Source organism: Pipistrellus kuhlii, unplaced genomic scaffold, assembly GCF_014108245.1.
Source record: "Pipistrellus kuhlii isolate mPipKuh1 unplaced genomic scaffold, mPipKuh1.p scaffold_m20_p_10, whole genome shotgun sequence".
NCBI classification, from domain to species: Eukaryota; Metazoa; Chordata; class Mammalia; order Chiroptera; family Vespertilionidae; genus Pipistrellus; species Pipistrellus kuhlii.
This window is the reverse complement of record NW_023425405.1, coordinates 36,270,884-36,293,103: the sequence shown is the minus strand read 5'-3', so window position 1 is coordinate 36,293,103 and position 22,220 is coordinate 36,270,884. Positions and strand designations below refer to the sequence as shown.

The 22,220-nt window shown below is 40.9% G+C and overlaps 1 protein-coding gene across 2 annotated transcripts in view; it reads right to left on the bottom strand.

Moving 5' to 3' along the window:
* The window catches only part of SLC25A13 (solute carrier family 25 member 13), a 152,010-nt gene that overhangs the window by 73,674 nt on the left and 56,116 nt on the right, over positions 1 to 22,220 (bottom strand). Inside the window, exons 4-5 of one of the 2 annotated variants that reach the window (XM_045578417.1) lie at positions 20,224 to 20,339; positions 5,939 to 6,078 (exon numbers count right to left, since the gene is read on the bottom strand). In XM_045578417.1, the coding sequence (XP_045434373.1) occupies positions 5,939 to 6,078; positions 20,224 to 20,339 (256 nt within the window). The remainder of the gene's footprint in view (positions 1 to 5,938; positions 6,079 to 20,223; positions 20,340 to 22,220) is intronic. The other variant, XM_045578418.1, reaches the window with a different exon arrangement.

The following is a 22,220-nucleotide window of genomic DNA, read 5'->3' as shown; positions in this document are numbered from 1 at the left end:
GCTGTAGGGAGGGGGAAAAATCAAACTCTTCACAATTGCTAGCTATACAGAAATAAACATATAGAGGAGTTATGCCACGTTAGGTCTAACATTCACGCTTCTAATAGTTCCAGGCCTGTCATTTCCTTAATAATCTCCAATTTTCAAGTGGGTATATTTTGAATGCAAAAACTCCCTCCGCCCTCTATTCAGACATGCAAGTGTGTGCTTCGGCCTGAGAACAATGTATCAGGAACAAAAACACCTAGACCAATAGCCCCTCAAGACAAGCGGCCTACCCAGATGATTTGTATTATAAAGCCACGAACAACAAAAAAGACCCCTGGCAAGTTGGCATTTTTGTGTTTTGTACAGTTTTGAAATTTAAAAGAAAATCTAAAACTTTATAAAAATAAAAAAATAAAAAAATAAAAAGGCAGGGAGTTACCAGTAACAATATGATTCAAAAGAATTCCTTTCGTGGGGGAAAGAGAGGGTGTAGAAGAATTCTGGGGAAATGGCAAGTCACTATAAAACAAGGAGCAAAAGTGTATAAAGAAGGTGTGCTTATAAATATGGCATCACATTGAGCCCTATTTCAAATCAATTCTGTATTACATCCAGTATCAGAACTTGCACACTATTTAATATATGAATATTCATTTCATTTTCATTTTCACTTCATTTTTGTTTTCCTGGGTTGATTTGAAGAAGAAAAAAAAAATTCTAGTTAAAGATCCACCTATTTTTAAAGAGTAACAATGGAGCTCAGCAATGGAACAGGTAGAGAGACAAGTAGTTCCCGTTCTTAACATCTTCCTGTGCTTCCCATATTCAGCCCGTGTAGTCAGTACACATTGAAATGTTATCCCCAATTCACTGGACGGGGCCTTTGAATTAAAGGGTCTTTAGAAGCAGGGTTTGTGGCACTGCAAGCAAACAACACTTCGGCAGAAACAAAGAACTGAGCTTTTCCCTCTAAATTTCCTTGCTCTTCTGAGTTAACCTTGAACTTCACAGTCAGTAACGGCTGGGGAGATGCCATATGGAAGGTTCATTTTTACCAGGATGTTACTGTAAAAGCCTGCACAACCGGCTGTTCCACAGAATAGCAAGCTGACTAACACCATGGACACAACCACAACAAACACTGATTTCTTTTTCCCTGAGAGTAGAAAACGTAGTGTGAACGAAATGTCCTGCATCTGATTCTCCAAGTGACCAGATCTTATCACCTCTGTGGTTACCCATCACCAAACTAGCAATGCCTTTCGTTTGGACACAACACACAACCTAATCTCCTGGAAGAGCTGAGAGCAAACAACTCTTACTCATAAAAGCTCCTTTTACTCATTATTTCATTTTGGAACTTCAAATGGCGCTGTATTGATGAAACAGTAGCCAACCTGCAGTGCAGATCCCGTCTGGTTCGACTTAAAATCAACATAAAAAGCACTCACATGTTAAAAATGCAAACATAACCAAGATCTCCAGCTACTAGAGATCCATGGTCTCGATAGTTTAACTAATACAAATGGCAAGTTTGGGGACAACGGGGAGGCACAAATGGCTCAGGTTACTCAATCCGAAGCAAGGACCTTGCCAGTTACCCACGGACCTGTTCAAACATCGTGGCTTCAGCAAAGTCTAGTACAAGGGATTGCTTTTTGTTAACACCTAAATGTTCCATCAGTTCCAACGCTTGAGAATTTGACGTTGCAGGGATTGAAGATTATGTTTTGTTTTGATTGATGGTAAAGAGGAACAATTTTTTTTTTAACATCTACAACTTCTGTGTTCAAAGTTTTGTCTTAAACCAGCATGCCATGAAAACATATTAGCAAACCACAGTGACGGTGATTAGAAAATCCAGACCACAGCTGACTAGGAGCAGTGGCCGAGGGATATGTGGCAACCTGAATAACCAAAATGTCCATTTTACCCAGAGAAGATTTGGGCAGATTAGTAGGTCATGGCGACCCATAAGCCAAAGTAATGGTCAATTTGACTTCACAAAAAGAACCAAACTTGCCCTTGCTGGAAAGAGCATTGGCCTGCAGACTGAAGGGTCCCACGTTCGATTCCAATCAAGGGCACATGCCTGGGCTGCGGGCTTGATTCCCCCATGAGGGGCATACAGGAGGCAGCCAATCAATGACTCTCTCATCACTGATGCTTCTATCTCTCTATCCCTCTTCTTTCCTCTCTGAAACATATATAAGCAATGTATATGAACCAAACTTGTTCAGCTGCATATTAGCATGAATATGCTTTGGTACCCAACAGGATTGCCATGGGGATCACGTGATCTGACATCAAGGGTTTTTACCAATACGAGTGGCCAATCTGCGACAGCAGATGCAGCTCTATTCCTAGGTTCTACCCTGAGCTCTGCCCACTATGATTCACCCCTCTGACAAAAGGGAAACCAGAATACAGGTAAACACTCACACCACCTTTGTGATTGGGGCTCTACACTGGGTCAGTAACTTCATTCTTAAATGCTATTTGATGAGACGACATTATGGATAATGTTTAGTCTGATTCCCTCCCAACTCAGCCATCCTGTTCTTAGCTAACTAATAAAGCCCCAACTTCAAAATCTCCTCCAATTCACAGCATTGCTGATTTCTTGATGTTAATATTAGTCATGAAAAGGAGATTTTGGCAGACATCGAACACAAAATCTTCTCCAAATTCTTTTCTAAGAATACTGTTTTCAGTATGCCACAATGAATTATTCAACTTAGCCACCATAAAAGTAGAGTTTGCTCTCGGAGCTGAGAGAGAGGTGAGTGGAACGTTTATAGGATATTTTAAAATGCACATCCTTATCCACATATAACACGGTGTTCACATTCACACACACATACATGCGATCACTCCTGCGTGAAGTGGCGATGATAGACCTGGGCATGAAAACCAGCAGCAGTGAGGGCCATGGTGTCAATGATGCAGTAACAGGACTGTGGCCCCATCCCCTTCTGAAATCCTTCCCTAGAGAAAATTCCAGGAAGGGGGATATGCGCACTTCAATACTATACTTTAAATGCGAAGTATATACAAAGGTAAATTTAGTTCAAAGAATATCAAACATATCCACCACTTTATGAACTTTACAACCAAAACATAGGAAACAACACACCATCTCAGCACTAGATGGATGCCTCAGTGGGTGGGCAGCTGGTCCGGACTGTACACAGATGCACATGTGATGTCCTCACAGCCCCACACACGGTGGCTTATCACAGAGCAAAAACGTTTATTAAAGGAAGAAAAGAAAATCTGACCGTGCAGAGAATGACACTGTCCACCAACCACACAAGCATAGGTAACACTCAAGAGTGTACGGATTCAAGTGGCTGAAGGCTCTCTACCTTCCAGAACCTTCAGTGGGATGGCGCAGTGCTGTCTCTGTGTACTGCCCAGACTCTTGAACCACACGCACATCTTGGCTGCTTGCTCCTCTGACTGCAGGTGACAGGTAGCAGCATGCACGGGGGCAGTTCTTTCACGTCTCGAGCAGCTGAGTGTCTGCCTTCCTAAGCCTGGCGCCAGCCAGGGAGCTGGTGCCTGTGTCTCCAAGCCCTGCCCTAGAGCAGCAGGGCGGGTACGTGCTTGACAAAGCAAGAATCTGAAACGCAGGAGATTGAGTTCCCTTCTATCTATTATATAAGAAGTTCCCTGAATCCAGACAAAAGTTCAAAGGAAGCAAACAAAAACATTTAGTGTGTGTGTGTGGGGGGGGGGGGGGGAAGGAGGGGGCACACGGAGGGAGCGGTTGGGAGAGGTGAGGGGAGTTGACCCAATGGTAGACATCAAAACTGGCATTTCATTGGCGTTCATATAAAGTCTATTATGATGCATCCCTTCCTTCCTTTCAACCTGGGCCTTGAGTGGGACATAAAAGCAAGGCCCAATCTGAGCTGTTTTAACCTAGTAAAAGCTGATCATGTGCATTTGGGCTACAAAGTCAAAACTATCCTATGCAGGACGCTGTGGGATGGGCCCACTCACCATTAGAGAGTAGAGTCAAATTCTAGTGAATGCCCTACACGTGAAGCAGGAAACCTCGAAAGTAACCCGAGTCATCTCGTCTTTGATTGACTTCTCCATATTTTGAGAAAGACATAGACGCCACCGGGAGCAGTAGACAGCCGACTCAGTGCTGCATAATTGATACTTGCTTAAAGAAAAAACGTGATCAACCTTACTACTGCGACCATCCCATTAAGACTCAAAGTTAATTAGGCTGTATTCCATAAAGTCCATTTTAGGCATTTGTCTCAATAGCATTATTGCAATTATTCCTCATCAAAATGAATACCACCTCCGACTGCATGCCAGTGTCTTGTATAAACAACAGCAAGAATCCAAGTCGAATTCCATTCTCCACCTGAGTTATTCATACAGGTTTATGCTGACACAGAACTGCATGGGGTATCGGGGTCCGGTCATAGACATGGCCATGTTTTTTAAGAATACTACCAAAGCAGGTTTAAGACATCTTGTTGTAAGCTTCCAAAGGCCAGGAAAATAAAAGCAGAGTAAACAGCATGACAATTTCATACATCGTAACACCACCAGCGGAAGTCGAAATGAGAAGCACCTATTAAAGTCAACCTATTGCACAGGCTGGTGCCAAGGTATGGATGGCTCAAAATGCTGACTAATGAGCACATGGCGCAGTGTCTGTGTGCGCCCCTGATATCCTCCACCTTCACCCCGCTTCTGTTTCCAACCACTCCTCAGGAGGCTCCGACAAGGTCTCAGGCACACAAGAGAGGCAGGGACCTCAGGGTACCTGCTGCTGACATTACTAGTGATAACGTACTGAAGGTGGCTTCTCTAGAAAACTCTTCCTGAAGACCTTGAATTTAAACACAGCAAACCAATCCCATTAAATGACTCTTTCAAACTATTACACTTACTAAAAGCCCTGGTTGGGTAGCTCAGTTTGTTGGAGAGTCGTCCCAATATGCGGAGGTTGTGGGTTTGATCCCCAGTCAGGACATTCACATCGAGTGGAACAACAAATCAATGTTTCTCTCCCTCTCTCTCTCCAAAAAATTAGTCAATAAAACATTTATAAAATATTACATTTAATAAAATATCAAATTTAATTGTTAAGAAAAACAAAACAAATGCCTGAAAATCTAAAAGAAAGAGTGGTTTATCATATAGACCCACGTGTCACATAGGTAATGGTATCTGGAGCTAAATGTTAATGTTATGGTTGAAACATTTTTAAAAATATGCTTCAAAAGGAAAAGTATACTATAATCCTACTACTCTTCCTTTGGCACTATCAGTGGTCTAGTGATATGATCACAATGTGGGGGGGGGGGGCGGAGGGGGGGGGGGAGGAGGGATAGAGAGGAGCAAGAGTGACAAGGCCAGACACATCCTAGAGAAATGTTCAACCCTGGACATGGACAGCCAGTGCCCTTTCAACAGTGGTTCTCAAAGGAAGCACCTAAGAGGCTTGAAATGTCCTAATGCCCAGATTGGCTGCCTCCCCCCAGCCACCCAAATCAAACCAAATCTAATCTCTAGAGGCGGGGGCCCAAGCAAAGACAGTTTTAAAGCTCACCAGGTAACTCCAACATGCAGCCAAGTTCCAGACTCTGTGCCTTGTCTACACAAGGCCTCAGATGAAATGTCAATATTGTTAGATGCTAATAAAGACATCTACCCATTTCTCAGGGGAAAATGACGTATTGGTAAATAGCAGTGGAACTAGTCACAGTCAAGAGTTGAAGTTCCAAATTTGCCCCCCCTGACTTACATGATCTTTGATCAAATAACTTAATTTCCTGGGAAAGGGTTCTACCCAATCTGTAAGAGCCATTCTACACCCTGCTAGAGAAATCTCCAGATGGGATGGTCTGGTCCAGAGTTCCAAAGTCAACCAGGACCCCAGTTTCATTTATTTACTCTTTTCAAGAGTGAGACCCACCAGCAAGAACTGAGTGAATTCCGCATATGTCAGGTGTCTCTTTCTTTCTTTTCCAAAATGTAGTTGCACAAATTCTGAATCCCAGTTGAATGGAATACGTTGATGAATCGTGGTCAGTTCAAAGACTTGTTTAACGTCCTCTGAAAAGAGAAAAGGAAGGTTGATTAAAACAAAGCCACTCAGGTTCATCCTTATAAAATCTGCTATTAAATGGACATTGCTAATTTCTTCTTTAAAAAGGTAACTCAACTTAAAAAAACAGATTACAAAACCATGGCAGAAATAAAAGTTGGAATCAGTTGAGAAATCAAAGTTAATAATTCCACCATATGCCGAAACCGGTTTGGCTCAGTGGATAGAGCGTCGGCCTGCGGACTGAAGGGTCCTGGGTTCGATTCTGGTCAAGGGCATGTACCTTGATTGCGGGCACATCCCCAGTGGGGAGGTGTGCAAGAGGCAGCTGATCGATGATTCTCTCTCATCGATGTTTCTAACTCTCTATCATTCTCTCTTCCTCTCTGCAAAAAAATCATAAAATATATAATAATAATAATAATAATAATAATCCCACCATATAAAAGGAGGGAAACAACACACACACCTCTATGTAAAAGGCAGTAGGAAACTAAACCAAAGTAATAAGCTATATCTCTAATATCATAATCTCATATATTTTGTTTCAACAAAAATTATTTTCTAGGCATAATGGATATAATTCAATCTTTGGTAGCAGGAAACATATACAAGGTGGCCAAAACAGGTTTGCAGTTGTAAATACACAAAACACAGAGTTTTTTCTTGTATTATTATTTATTAATTACTGTATTATTTATGTGTATTACAAGTATAAACCTACTTTTGCCCAGCCCTGTGCATACAGAAACACAAATGACACTTTAAATACAGTCTTTTATCGAGTTATTGAAACGTTTTTGAGGATTTAGAAATCAGTTAGATAAATCTGAAAGCACATTTTCAACAGCACTAAGACCCTTTTTGAACTTTAGAAATTTCCACTATTTATCAAGCTACACTTGAAGACAAAGGTGGTGGGAGGAAAAGCCAGCAGCCCAATTCTTTAACTTTCCGTGGCATACGTTTAGCTTGACAGTTCTCAAATGGCTCAAATTATCTCATTTTAAGATGGGCTACCAAATGTGCTAGTATTGATTCTTCACCTCTTTTTAGCCTCTACTATAAAACTGTAGGAGGACTGATAGAGAAAAGAAAACAACAATATAAAAAAACCTTACTTTTCTAAAGCTTCATGTCTTTATTGCTAATCTCAACACCTACCCACCCACCCCCGCCAAAAAAAAAAAAAAAAAAAAAAAAAAAAAGTGTGTGTTTGAAGGTTAGAGGGAATACAGATTATTATTATATAAATGAAATTTGTCCTGGACTTCACATTGTTAAATATAACTACCAAATCTGCTTATTTTTATGAGTAAACTGTGCCTGCTACCTTGTTTTTTGGTTGTAACTGTTTCTAAAATAAGAAAAAAAAGAGCAAAGTTCGTTAGTCCTATAAAGGATGCCAAAAACTTTGGCATATGTTTCCACTGTTTCCCCCAAATTTCCTATTTCCACCCCCATGACACCCACAAGATTTTATCCCATGAGTTTCAAGTTTCCAGAAAATTTTAAAGTCTTGCCATGAAGAAATAGTAGTGCCACCACCAGCATTAAGGTTGGGTGTGTATTTGCACAGAGAAGGTAGTAAAAATCAGAATTATGCCAGGCATAAATTTTATGAAAGGTGGCAGAAAACCTCTGGCTGGCCCTGACAGCAAAATAAAAAGTTTTAAAGGGCAACCTTCAATTTCTTTGAATTTATTCTGTCTTCTCTACTTTTAAGGGGGGGAAGGAGATAGGACATAAGAAAAATGAAATGAATCAAGAATTGGAATTTTTTTTACAAATAGAAAGACTCCCCGAGGATCTGTAGAGATGGAGGGTTGGTACTCAGCAAAAAGAATTAGGGAGAGGGAGACACCACAAGTTTTCTTCAGCTCTAAAACACCCGAGAAGGAAGGAATAAATAAATTAAATAAATAAATAAATAAAACACCCTAGAAGAAATTTACCAAATTCAAATAATGGGTTCAGATTATACTAACTGGTAGCTGCCATTTTGTAGGCTCTCACATTGTGCCAGGTATTGTTCTCATGGCTACCAATGTGGATGTCTTCAGTGATAAAAATAGATATTAACTCAGATGATCTGTAGCTCCTGTCTGGTCCTCAAGTTCTATAGCTCTATATAAAGCAGGCCCAATAGAGGTTTAATCTTCTAATTTAGTACAATAAGTTATCTAATGAGAACTGATGTGCCAATGACCAGGATGCAAAAAAAAAACAAAAAAAAAAAACCCACAATTTTTTAAACACTGTAAATAAAATTTTAAAATATAATAAAACATTAGTGAAATATTATACAAACAATAATGGCTTTCTGGCCATTTTTTCTGCATTCCCGGTGAAATAAATATTCCTTCCCATCAAGCATCCTGATGAAGTTAAGTTGTAATGTAATAATCATAGGCTAACTTTGAAAAATAAGGTCCTTCCTTTCCATGAAGGAAAGTAACAGAAGGTATTAAGGCTGCAGCCTTTTCCACTCTTCCACAGAGCTCACCTCTAATGCAAATGCCAGCCTGAAGTACTAAAATCTAGTCACACTACAGGAGAGAGCAATATGTGATTCCTAAGATCATCTCAACTCTACAAACTGTCAACGCTATAGACCTGTACTGTTTCAGATTTCTCCATGCCTTGTGAGACAATGAAAGGTAAGAATATGCCTCCTATCTTATAGTGGTAAAATCAGAAACAAATAAACCAAAATGATTTTCAAATTCTGCTCTATACTCAGGCTTCTGTGGGAAATTCCATGAGCTTTACCAAGAAAAACTCCAGGCATCAACCTTAGGGCCATACTATCACTAAACCTTACATTTCCCTGGCTTTTGCAAACCTGACTTGTAGTCCCAGAGAGGAAAGAGGAAACGCAAAATGTTTTAGGTTTTCTTGGTTATTTATTTTCAGTGTACTAAATACATAACTATAACTCATAACTCACCTGCTGACAGCTTTCAAATAAACATTGTTTGGCAGACTTAACATTCACTTCAAAAGAATTAGAAGGTCTCTCCTGGCCTAAAACACAAGTTCTTAAAATCTCACCAGATTGCGGTCACATAGGCAAAGAAGCAAAACTGAATTAGCACTGGAATATGAATGAAGCATTAGCTCACTAGCTATACATTTTGGATATTCAAGGTCATATTTTTCATAGCTCACCCAATCTTGCTTAAAGTAAAAACAAATTAGAATGCTTATCTCTTAAAGTATAATCATTGTTATTTCAGTCTGTGCCAAACAAATTATGTTTGGAAGGACTATAGGAAGTTCCCATAACACACCAATAATGGTGTATTATTTAAAGCAAGACTTCACCAAATAAGCTCAAAGATTCTTTGAGTTTATTTGTGGGACTTTGCTTTCTCTACAAATGTTTTGACCTAAAAGTCTGCTGTATTTTTCTTTCTCAGTGACAAAAAGACAACTACAAAGTGGCAACTTTTCTTTCCTAAATATAACCTCAAAGTCAACTAATTTCCTCCAAGTTAACAAATTTCCCAGGCTACAGAGCCCGGTTGTAGTAGAAAGATTGTGATTTTTAAAAGCCGTTTGCAGATGACATGATCTTATATAGAGACAGCCCTAAGGAATCCACTATTAAATGAGTCCAACAAGATTGAAGGATACAAGACCAACATATAAAAATCAATTGTGTTTCCATACACTGAAAATAAGCAACCCAAAAAAATGAAATTAAGAAAGCAATTCCATATACTTAAGGATAAATTTAACAAATATGCTAATCCTATTCTCTAAAAACTATAAAATACATTTAAAAGAAATTAATGAAGACCCAAGTAAATAGAAAGACATTTCATGCTCATAGATTGGAAGATTTAATGCCGTTGAAATGGCAATATTCCCCAAAGTGACTTATAGATTCAGTATAATCCTTATCAAAATTCAAACTGGCCTTTTTGCAGAAATTGACAAGCTCATCCTAAAATTCATAAGGGACCCAGAATAATCAAACAATCTTGGGGGGGGATTACAAAGTTGTATTTCAAATTTATTACAAAGCTCTAGTAATCAAGACTCTATGGTACTGGAATGAAGATAGACATACAGACAAATGCAACAGAATTGAGAGTCAAGAAACAAAGTCTTGTACTTATGGTCTATTGATTTTCATAAAGGATGATAAGACAATTCATAGGGAAAGATTAGCCTTTTCAGCAAATGATGCTGGGACAACTGGATATCACATGTAGAAGAAAAAAGTTAGAACCTCACCTTACACCACATACAGAAACCAACCCAAAATGGAGCAAAGACCTAAATATAAAGAGGGTAGACTGAGATGTTCTTACAGGAGAAAACAGACAAAAATCTTTGTACTCCACATTAGGAAATGGTTTCTTAGAGATGATACCAAAAACACAAGCAATGCAGGAAAATAACAGATAAATTGGACTTCAAAATTTAAAAGTTTTGTATTCAACAAAAGTGAGAAAATAGACTACAGAATTGGAGAAAAATTTTGCAAATCATATTAGCTGATAAAGCACTCTGGAACATACCAGGTATTATCACAACTCAATGAAAGAAGAAAAATCACCCAATTTTAAAAAATTTTGAGTAGATATTTCTTTCTTTTCTTTTTTGTTAATCCTCACCCAAGGATATTTTTTTTCCATTTATTTGTTTATTTTATTGTTTTGAGAGAGAGAGAGTGGAAAAGAGGGGGGAGGGAAAGAAGGAGAAAGGGAAGAGAGAGAAACACTGATGTGAGAGAGTTACATGAATTGGTTGCCTCCCGATTACGCCCCATTCAGGGCTGGGGATTGAACCTGCAACCCAGGTACCCTTGATTGGGAATTGAACCCGTGACCCTTAGGCGCATGGGTTGATGCTCTGACTGGTCAGTAATGCCTGCCAATGCTAGAGTAGATATTCCTAAAAAACAAAACAAAACAAAAAAACCCACCACACATACAAATGATCAATAAACATGGCAAGATGCTTAACACTATGAGCCTTTAAGAAAATGTAAATTAAAACCACAATGAGATACCATTTAACCTCCACTAATAAGATGTGTGTGGGGGGGTGAGGATATGAAAAAATGGAAACCCCTACACACTGCTGGTGGGAATGTAAAATGATGCAGCTACTTTGGGACAATTTAGGAGTTCTTCAAAAAGTTAAATACAGTTACCATATGACTCGGCAATTCCATTTCTAGATATATATCCAATACATGAAAATGTAAGTCCACCCAAATGCTTGTGCACAAATGTTCATAGCTGCATTATTCATACAAACAATCCAAATGTCCACTAACTGAAGGATGGATAAACAAAATGTGATGATTATCCATAGCAATGAAATACTATTCATTAATAAAAAGGAATATGGTGCTGTTACATGTGACAACATGAGTGAACCCTGAAAACATTATGCTAAGAAGCCAGTCACAATAGATCACCCTTTGTATGATTCCATTTATATGAAACTAGAGGCCTAATGTATGAAAATTTGTGCAAGAGTAGGCCTTCCTTCCCCCAGTTGCCGGCACCTACTTTCCTCTGGCAGCCGGGACCTGGCTTTCACTCTGGCCACCTCTGGCAGGTGCCGGGGACCCAGGCTGCTTTGCTCCGGCCCCAGCTTTGTCTGGAAGGACATTGGGTCTAATTAGCATATTACCCTTTTATTATTATAGATGTCCAGACTAGGCAAGTTCATAGAGACAGAAGGCAAATTAGTGATTGCCTAAGACTATTCTAAAATTGACTGTGGTGATGGTTGCACAAATCTGTGAATACCATATTTTTCGGACCATAAGATGCTCCGGACCATAAGACGCACCAGTTTTTAGAGAAGGGAAATGAAGAAAAAAAGATTCTGAAACAAATAGTGTCCTAAAATATTTTATGTGCATTAAAACCAACATCACAGTCATAAACACATGTAATCAACCCTGTAAAGTAAACAGCAGCATTTAGAACCATTTTAGAGCCGGGCAAGCACACAGAGACCACACAGAGCCGGGCAAGTAAAAAACCTTTTTTTTTAAAGTATATGTGTAGGCTATATTTGGACCATAAGATGCAGGGACTTTTTCCCCCCACTTCTGGGGGGAAAAAAGTGCGTCTTATGGTCCGAAAAATATGGTATATAAAAACCCACTGAATTTTACTTTAAATGAGTGCAATAAAGCTACTTTTAAAAAACCTGAAACTGTCAGCTCTACTTCTTACTAATGAGTGACATCAGGCAAATTACCTACAGTGATTCAAATTATTTACTTAATCTGCAAAGTAGGACTAAAATATGTATCTTAGAGGGTTGTCCTAGGGCTCAGCATATCCAGCACAGTGTTCTAAAACATAGTAGGTGACCATTAAATGGTAAAACTCCAAAATCTAAAGTCTTCATTTTAATCAAAGATGTTTTCCGGGAACTAAATATTTATGAATGCTATAAAGAAGAATCAGGCACAGTGTGATTTGAAAATATCATAGTTTATACGTTTCTCAAAAAGCAGTAATTTTCCTCAAATATTTAAAATCCATCATTCTCTTGACTTACATATTAAAATTTTGAATAACAAGTGATTTGAAAAACTAAGTAATTCTCTATTATGATTCTGAAAGTATGAAATTAAAAAAGATTAAGATCCTCCACTCTTTACTTTGAAGATCTTTCAGATAACTAGAAATATTTAATTGGCAAATTACTTGCACATGCCATTAAGTGGTTAGACTGAATTTGTTTTTACAAATTCTATGGGCTCTTATTCCTTAGCCTCTGCCACACTGCAATCTGAAATCATCAAGGTCTTCACTTATGCAAATGTTAACTTTTTATGTTTTTGTTTCCATACAGAATAACACAATGAATGCGCTTTAATTTCCCAAAGATTCCCTTTTTGAAGCTGCAAATCCACGGAAAAGTTTCCCATTAAAATAAAAAAGGTTTTCATCAGGCTACATTATTTCAAACCCTGCACCATAATCTCTCCCTTTCTCTCTCTCTCTCTCTCATGGATTAATACAATAAACACAAAAAAGGCTGTTTGGGTTAAACCAGAAAGCAATGGCTTTGGAGGCAAAAGGAGAGCGGCTGCCCAGGCCGGCTGCCCTTTATCTCAGCAGCTTTGCTGGGGGCCTCCGCCAGTGTGTGCTCAATCCTCCCAGAAAGTTGTGGTTTCGCTCTCAGGGCACTAATATTCCACCCTGCTGATGTGGTTAACAACAGCTTAGGCGGCCGTCGCCTTTTAAGCAGGGAGCAAAGACAAATTGTTGAATTCGTGAGTTAAATGACATAATGGAGTAAGTGGATGCAGACCTATCTCTGCTGCCGCGGGCTCCCATAGCAAGGTTGCCATTTCAAACCCTTTTGACAAGTGCCTTTTTATATTAATCACAGTGAAGGGTCTGAAGAGGACAGAAGTGTTCTGGCTACAATTCAGACTCGAGTAAGGAAGTTCTAGGGGGGAAATGGGTGCCATTAAAACAGCATAAGGATGGAACGAGCACTTTGCACGCGCAGCCCTTCTCATTCAAATGAGTTCGCGCTGAACCGCCGTCCTGCTTTCTATTATTCTGGTTCTGAACAGGGAGGTATGGTGGTGGAGAGCGTCTTTCAAAAAACAAGCACACCCCGAATATTACATTGAAGTGACGGGTGATGCTGGCACAGGTCAAAATTAGGGCTATAATAAAAACTTCCAGTTCTGGACTTGGAGAAAGATGGGACTCCCCGGCATGAGCTCATGGGACATCCTAGAAAAGAACATCATCCTTCGAGTCGCGTCAGCAGACAACGCTGTGATTCTTACAAAACCAGTCACCTTCCCATCTGTGGGCCTGTCCCCACATCCGTGGACGAAAGCTGTGAGCTACACACCAGCCAGTGTTCAACTGCAGGGTGAACCCCGTGCCCAGGCACAGCTCCCTTCAAACACCTCCCCAAGCCCCAGGCCCAAGGATTCTGATTCTGTGGGTCTGAGACGGAGCCAGGGAGTCGACAGTTGTAATGGACACCCCCTCACTCTCCCAAGAAGAACCCGCAGTCTGCCACCCAGATAAGAATCCTTCCTATTCGAAAACCTGATAGGTCTACATACCATCAAGATGAATACGCTACTGAAGTCAGAGTAGCAAATGATGGTTAACAACAGGAAAAGTTAAAGGCTGGCTGGGACTGAGCATCACCTAAACCAACAGCAACAGAGGCCAACCGAGATGTTTCCAACCCATCTGCTAAAAGAAGTTATTTCGAAACGGACAGAATAAATCATTAGCGTTCTTTCAAAACACCCAAAGTAGGTCAGTGAAAATGGTGTTTGGAGGCATAGAGACGGCTGTGGTCACCCTCCAGGTGTGTGCCCAGGCCTTAATCACCGGCTGTGTTAATTGCCCCGAACGCTCCCTGGCCAGGAGAGAAGTCCTTAACCAAAAAGCACCAGCACTTTGAAATGCTTATAGGGCTGCAAAGAATCCAAATGCATCCTCTAAATGCAAACATAATATCTATATTGTTTAAAAAAAACCAAGTGATGCTAGTTTCCTCAGACGGATGTTATAAAAAAGGAATTTTCTTGCAAAAGCTTTACCATACATTTCACCCATCTGAAATGCTTTCAAGAGCAGAGGTACCACAAACGTACACTCACAGCGATCCCATATTAGTGAAAAGCTGTTTTATTTCAATTAAAATGTCTAACTATCCACCTCCAACATATACCTAAACTGTAATTTTCTCCGAGAATGTGCAGTGCAGTATGCTCTTGATTTTGTTTCCTTGATGGACCTATCAGAGCAAAAACGGCCTCGCGACTGTTGGGAGAAATCAGTCATTAGCAGCGAGATTACAGCAAATTTTCCAATTTAGAAAAACTGTATTTTTATCTCTCTCTCTCTCACACACGGAAAGAATAATGGTATAATTTGACTATTTTTAAGTGAGCAGTACAGTTTAAAATAGTCACATTTTCCCAGTGCCTCGAGCTTAAAGATTTACTGTTAGCTTTGTGCTCTGCACGCCTTCTTTCCTCACTGCAAATTTTCTTCTCCTTTCATCTTCACAGACACACACACACACACACACACACACACACACACTCACACACGAAGAAGCCCCTCATCCGGCCTCTCCACACCCACAGTCTTCTGAAGAGAGGTAGCTTTCAGCAGATGTTACCTTAGGAGGGGCTTCCAGGGCTATGGAGACTTCCTCTCCAGGTGACACCTTCCCACCTTCTCTGCAGGCCTCCGCCACCCGAGCCCACTCCCTATTTTTAAAGTGGAGTGATGAGGTAAGAAAATGGACAATATTTTAGCCATTTGAAGAAGCATGGGCCATTTTCAAATTATCCCACCACCTGGACGGGCTCTCTGATACTACTATCTTGCAAAATTGAAGCCATTATGGTCAATCGTGCAAATCCGTATTTAGCCTTTCGTGAACAGAGGGTTTTTGACCCGATGAATTGGAACAGTTTCTGAACAGCCTAGGGAAATCAGGGAGACTCTCGGTACCTGGACACGCCATAACCTCTATCAGCGTGGAGGTCATTTACTTCCAAAAGCACATTGATCTCACCCAGGAGTCTTATTCTCCATTGGAATGTGGGTAAGAAATATTGATATATACAGGTCCCAACATTATATAAAGTAAAATCATTATAGGGCAAGGATACTATATTAACACATTTTTGTATGTGTAAAACACCAAAATCAGAATATTAACAAAATAGAAAATTCCCCTGATAATGTTCCTTTACCGCCTCCCGTACCCCACCCCCTTATCTTTCTGAATAGTATTTCTTTTTCCAAGACTCTTTACAAAGATAAGAAATAAATTTCCCTCTTTCCAGAGAGCTTAAAAAATTACATCAAACATTTTGTTTTCTTCTATTCCATACTTACATTCCTCTAGCTTTTTAGTTTATTATTAAATCTGGGTGCTTGCCTTCAAAACTTCTCATTTCCATACCTTTAACCCTCATCATTTTCTGCAACTTGAACCAAAGCGACTGAAGTGGGTTGTTTCCACATATTTCCTCCTGCCACCTAGCCTGTCCCTTTCCCCAGAGCACACCAAACTCACTTTCATCACAGCAGGTGTTCCCGGACAAAAATCTAACTGTGAGCCCAGAATGGGACCCTCCGCTTTGTAAAACAGCTTGGCAGTATCTACCAAAGCTATATATACACATTTTCTATGATCCAGCAATTCTACTCCTAGAAATGCCTACACACACACACACACACACACCAAATCTATGTATACGTAAGCACATTATTTGCAGCAGCCGAATCAGAATTGTGCAAATGTCTGTCAACATTTAGAAAAAGTAAATAGAGTAAAGGTCACACAATGGAATCCTATATAGCAAACAGACAGACAGACAGACAGACTAAAAAACATAAAGTAAAATTACAAAAAGACCTGGGTGAATATCACAAATAAAAATAAGCAAAAGGCCGAAACCGGTTTGGCTCAGTGGTAGAGTGTCGGTCTGCGGACTGAAAGGTCCCACATTCGATTCTGGTCAGGGGCATGTACATTGGTTGCAGGCACATCCCCGGTAGGGGGTGTGCAAGAGGCAGCTGGTCGATTTTCTCTCTCATCGACGTTTCTAGCTCTCTATCCCTCTGAGGGGTAAAAAAAGGGAGGCCTTCCTCTCTCACCATTCCATGCTTCACCCGGCCCAAAGACGCACAGTCAGGTAGATAGCCTTCAGAAATACAAAAGGCTCCTTCTTGGGTGAAGTACTGACAAGGGCTAAGGAAGTAACCAGAGGTAGAGTGAGTGACAATGAATGTATCTCAAACAACCTCATATGGACAGACAGGCATGTCATAGACTGAGGCTCTCTTCATACTGGGGGTCAATGAGACCAGGATTGACTAAGTCCTCTTTTCTGCCCAACTCCATAAGAAGAAAGAAGGAAGGAAAGAAAGAAGGAAGGAAGGGAAGGAAGGAAGGAGGGAGGGAGGGAGGGAGGGAGGGAGGGAGGGAGGGAGGGAGGGAGGGAGGGAGGGAGGGAAGGAAGGAAGGAAGGAAGGAAGGAAGGAAGGAAGGAAGGAAGGAAGGAAGGAAGGAAGGAAGGAAGGAAGGGGAAAGAAAAGAAAGAAAAGAAAAAAAGAAAAGAAAAGAAAGAAAGGAAGGAAGAAAGAAATTCTTCAATGTTATTATAAGTTTCCTGAAAAATACACTAATTGCTAGATTCTTCTAAAAGGTACCTGCTGTCGAAACACTCCTTAGGGTCCCCCTAATCCCCATGGGGGATTGTTTACCTGGACAAAAGCCTGTTACCCACAGCACCCACCTCCAGGATGACTCTACCCTATCATATGAAAAGTGGTGAAAAGTCAGCTGTTATTCTGGAATTGGATGGTCATTTGGGTTTCTTCTTTGTACTACGCCTAGCACTTTCATTTTAATCCTACACAAGGATTAAGAGCATAAAAAAGCCCAGGGCACATTTGATGACACCCATAGGTGAGGACCATCAGCTCATCGCAAATGGATACAGCGTGTGCCCTGCTGTCTCTGTGAGAGGCTGACTGTGAAGCACGTCACCTGTGGAAGGCACAGCGCCGGAGAGGGTGGGGCGTTCTCCTCCAATAACCACAGGCAACAGATGATGTGACTGGACTGTTACATCCTGGTGAGCCCCAATTTCTCACTTCAATCTCTTATGCCTTCAGAGATGGGGCAGTGTTCAACCCAGAACAGGTGGTAAGCAAATTACTGGTAAAAGGCTAGCGGTTAAACTGCAAGTAAAAAATAAAGGGGGGAGGAAGGGTGTCCCGGACAGTTTGCTCAGTGGTTAGAGTGTAGTAGGCCCACAGACCTATGTGTCTCAGGCTGGATTCCCATTTAAGGCTCCATCCCTGCCCTCCTGGTAGGGGTGTGAAGGGGAGGCAACCAATCGATGTGTCTCTCTCACATTTATGTCTTTCTCTCTCTTCCCCCCAAGCACTTTCCTCCCCTCCATTCTCCTAAAAAAAAAAAAAAAAGCAAGAAAAAGTATCCTAGGATGAGGATAAAAAAATAAAAATTAAAAATAAAGGTGGGCAAGAAGAGAAGGGAAGAGAGAAGAGGGGGTAGGAGGGAACAGAAGAGGAAGAGGAAGAGGAAGAGGAGGAGGAGAGAGTAGACCTGTCCTTGTTCTTGCAAGTTATTTCCTTTAGCGATATTATTTTTATAAAGGCCTTTGTTTTCCAGATAGCACCTTCATATGAGTAGATCTTTTCATCATTACGCGGTCCTATAAGGTAGATTATTACAGAGCTAAATAAAGCTCAGGATGTTGAAATGACCTGCCCATCTGCAAACCACGAGTGAGAGACGGAAACAGTTCTCATGCTACTGTTCTTCTTTCTACAAGTCCCAGGTGACATCTGCCTCTTCACCTGTTCTTTTCCTCTAATGACACTAACACCCATCTGCCCAGCACTGGCGAAAGTCCCTGGTTTCCTTCCTCCACCAGCTGGTGGTGTGGCTGGTGGCAGCAACGCCCCTTGGCACTTCATGCCGTGAAGGGAAGATGGATCACGGTGCAGGAAAACATCTGAAGTTAGTTTCTCAGTGTCCAGTCTCAACCCGCTCTCTCCTTCCCGATGTGCTGCAGATGGAGGAAGACCGAGAACACACCTATGCTCAACACACTCAAACTCACAGGCCGGCTTGTGTACCCCCAGGAAATGCTCTCATGACATTTTCCCCAAACTGGCTTCCACTGGGTATCTCAATGCCACCATGAGCTAGCTGCTCGTTTATTACTTAAATATTTCAATGGGGACATTTTCCATTGGTGTTCCATTTACAGCGATGGTAAGAGGAATTAGGTGATAAAAATCAAAACAAACAAACAAAAAAAACTAAAATTATTCAAGGGATTTTTAAATATTAAATAATCCTCAGAAAATGTTCATGAAAAACATCTGAGCTTCCAGATTATATGAAACAAGCAAATTCATATGTTTTGCCTCTGCCCTCGAGTATGGAGCCTTAAGTAACTGTCATGTCAAATGAACATGGAACAGTGGGTGGGAAAGGGGGCAGCCGCTGGGATAAACCTATTATACAATACTTCTCACCTATACTGTGCAGCTCTCTTCGATTCCGTTAAGGAAAAGGAAGACCGGAGAGGATGATTAACTTGGCTCAGAGGCACAAGTGGCAGAGTTGGAGGGGGCTAAGTTTCTCCAGTTCCAGAACTATTCCAAAACCATTCCAAAATGGATGGTGTTCTATTACACCATCTGTGGTTCCTGCCATTTCTCATAATCCATCCAGTAGGACGAGCCCAAGAGGTCTAAGTGCTTTGGAAACTATGAATAAAGACCTTAAAAATGGGTGCACTAGCCATCTCCCTTGAATGCACAATCCATATGCCCCAAAGGGCTCCCAAACTCTTCACGGGCACTGCTGTGTATGAAGGCTCACATGCACAGGCAACCTATGCCCGACACCCCATCGTCCAGGGACGCCTAGTGCTCTCGGTCCAATCTGGTTTCGGTGGGCTGTTTCTTTTTAAAAAGAACTTACGACTGCCCCAGCCACTTCCTGGTCTTCCCTTTCTTCTAATACTTAAAAGACTTCAGGGTTTTCTGCGGCTTTGCAGCTAATCCACGAAGATGGTTCTGCCTTTCAGAACAAAGACAGCAGCAGCAGCACAGCAGACGCTGCCCGCCCAGCTGCGGGGGGAACGTGCTGTTTAGAACAGGGTTCTCCGTGCACCACTCCGAAGTGCCATCCTGTGCAGCACCTCTGGCCTGAAGCTATCCCCTGAGCACAAGGTGAGGACAGGAAGAGTACTTCCTGTTCTCGGGCAGGTGATGAACTCCCTCATTCTGTCAGTGGAAAGAAAGCAGCGCTAACTGTGAAGATACGAACAGAAGTCCCATCTAGCTCTCACGCTCTACGACTCTGGGAAGAAGCCCTGCCACATCCTAACTCGCCATAAAAAAAACAAAACTAGAGCATCAAACTACTAAGCCAGAAACTGAGCTTTTCAAGCAAGGAGACAGTTAAACTGCAGCCCCCAAACACCGATAGCTTAGCTAAAAGGGATATGCTAATTTCTTAAAAGCACTTCCACACATTCCGTTCCACGGGGAAAAAGAGAGGCTCCCACAGGCCTGCACTTGCTTAGGTGTGCACACACTCACACCCCTTACCAAACGTCACCTCTCCTTTGCCAGCTTTGTCAAACAGCTGGAAGGCCACCATGAACAAAGCATCCGGGGCGCACAGGACAGATTCAAAGGCTACAAATTCTTGAAAGGATATTAATCTGCAACATAAAACAAGCACAAAGCATAAAGTCAGTAGCCTGCAGAAAACAAAAGCATACGCAAACATGTACTAAGGAAAAAAATAAATAAAACTCAAAGCTAAAAACACTTAGCATTTCCTTTTATATACAGTGGCTGAAATGACAAGGTGCGGAACCCAAAAGGGGTGACAGGTTGGAGAATACAGTGACACATTATAGATACATTATATGGTAATTTCAAATGTAACTTTTCCCCAACATTATCACTTTTGTTTCAGGCATAGTTTTGGATTCCAGAATTAAAGCTTGGATACAGTGATAAAGATGTGATTGTACAACAGCAAATAGAGCAGCTTTGTCATTCATTAATAATTTCTTTATACACTATGGAAGAATGCTTCACAGAGATTCATTCATTATTGACATCTACTGACCCGAGTGGATTAAACTAGGGATGATAGTGGCAAAGGGGGAAGAGTACAGATAAATCCAACAAAAAATGTGACAGCGAGGAACCTGCAGTCTGGTAAGGAAGATATAACACTGATGTAGAAATAGTATGCAGGAAAGATAAAATGTAAGACAGAGAAACAGCGTGAAAGCAGAATTCTGCTAAGAAATCAAAGAAGGCTTTGTTGCAGCTGGAAAATTAGTGAAATTCAAGTATGCGGTCATGCGCCCAAAAGGGAGGGTGCTTCTGCCTGGCCAGTGTTGCTCACTGGTTGAGCATTGACCTATGAATCAGGAGGTCACGGTTCAATTCTGGTCAGGGCACATGCCCAGGTTGTGGGCTCGATCCCCAGTGTGGGGTGTGCAGGAAGCAACTGATCAATTATTCTCTCTCCATCACTGATGCAAATATCTCTCTCTTCCTCTCCTTTCCTCTTTGAAATCAATAATTATATATATATATATATATATATATATATATATATATATATATATATATATATTTTTTTTTTTTTTTTTTTTTTTTTTTTTTTTTTTAAGGGAGGATACCTTCAGCAGGGAGTATGCCTGCAGCAAGGCAGGTGCAAGAAAGCTGGGCATGTATGAGGAGAATGGTGAGAAACAGACTGGGTCTGTACGGTGGGATGCATTAAAGAGAGCACTGTGAAATGAAACTAGAAGTATAAGACCACAGATGGGTCTAAAGACAAGTACAGGAAGCAAGGAGTGATTGAAAGTTTCTGAGCAAGGTCATGACATGATCAAATTTATCGGACAGGAAGAGCACGACAGGCCAGAGATGCTTTTGACTTTCAAGAGGTAAACAAAGTCACAAAATCTTTTCTAAAAATGTTCTTTGCCACTATTTTTGTATTTTAAATATCCAACTATGCCAATGGTACATTAAGAGAGTCCAAGTTTCTGTATGCTAATAAAGAGGAGAAGAAATCAGGAGCATGTTCCAATGTTTCACAGAATACTTAACTACTTCTAAACATCTGATAGAGCATATTTTATAGAATGTCTTACAAAGCTATCTTAGCTGTTCCCACAAATGTCACCTGGTTATAATAATGTCACAAAGAAAGGAGAACCTCATGTTGTATTCCAATGCACGATCTCTGTCATTCACCACCCAAAACCATCCTGACAAGTGCATGGGAACATTCAAGAACAGCATGTGTTACAGAAGAATATGTGCCCAGAACGTTCTATCCTCTACTACACAGTCCATTCCACTGGGAATCTATGCTCAAGATCAGGGGTGGGGAGGGAGGGGGAGGAGAGCTAATTCCAGTCAAACCTTTCTAATTGGCCTAAAAGAGCTTATAACCTTTTAGGGAAGGAGAGGAAGTCATGTGCATATATACCCACCAGAATGCAAGAGCTGAGGGTCACAGTAAAAGAAGAAATAAAACCACCAAAGGGCACAAAAGAAGGAGATTTATT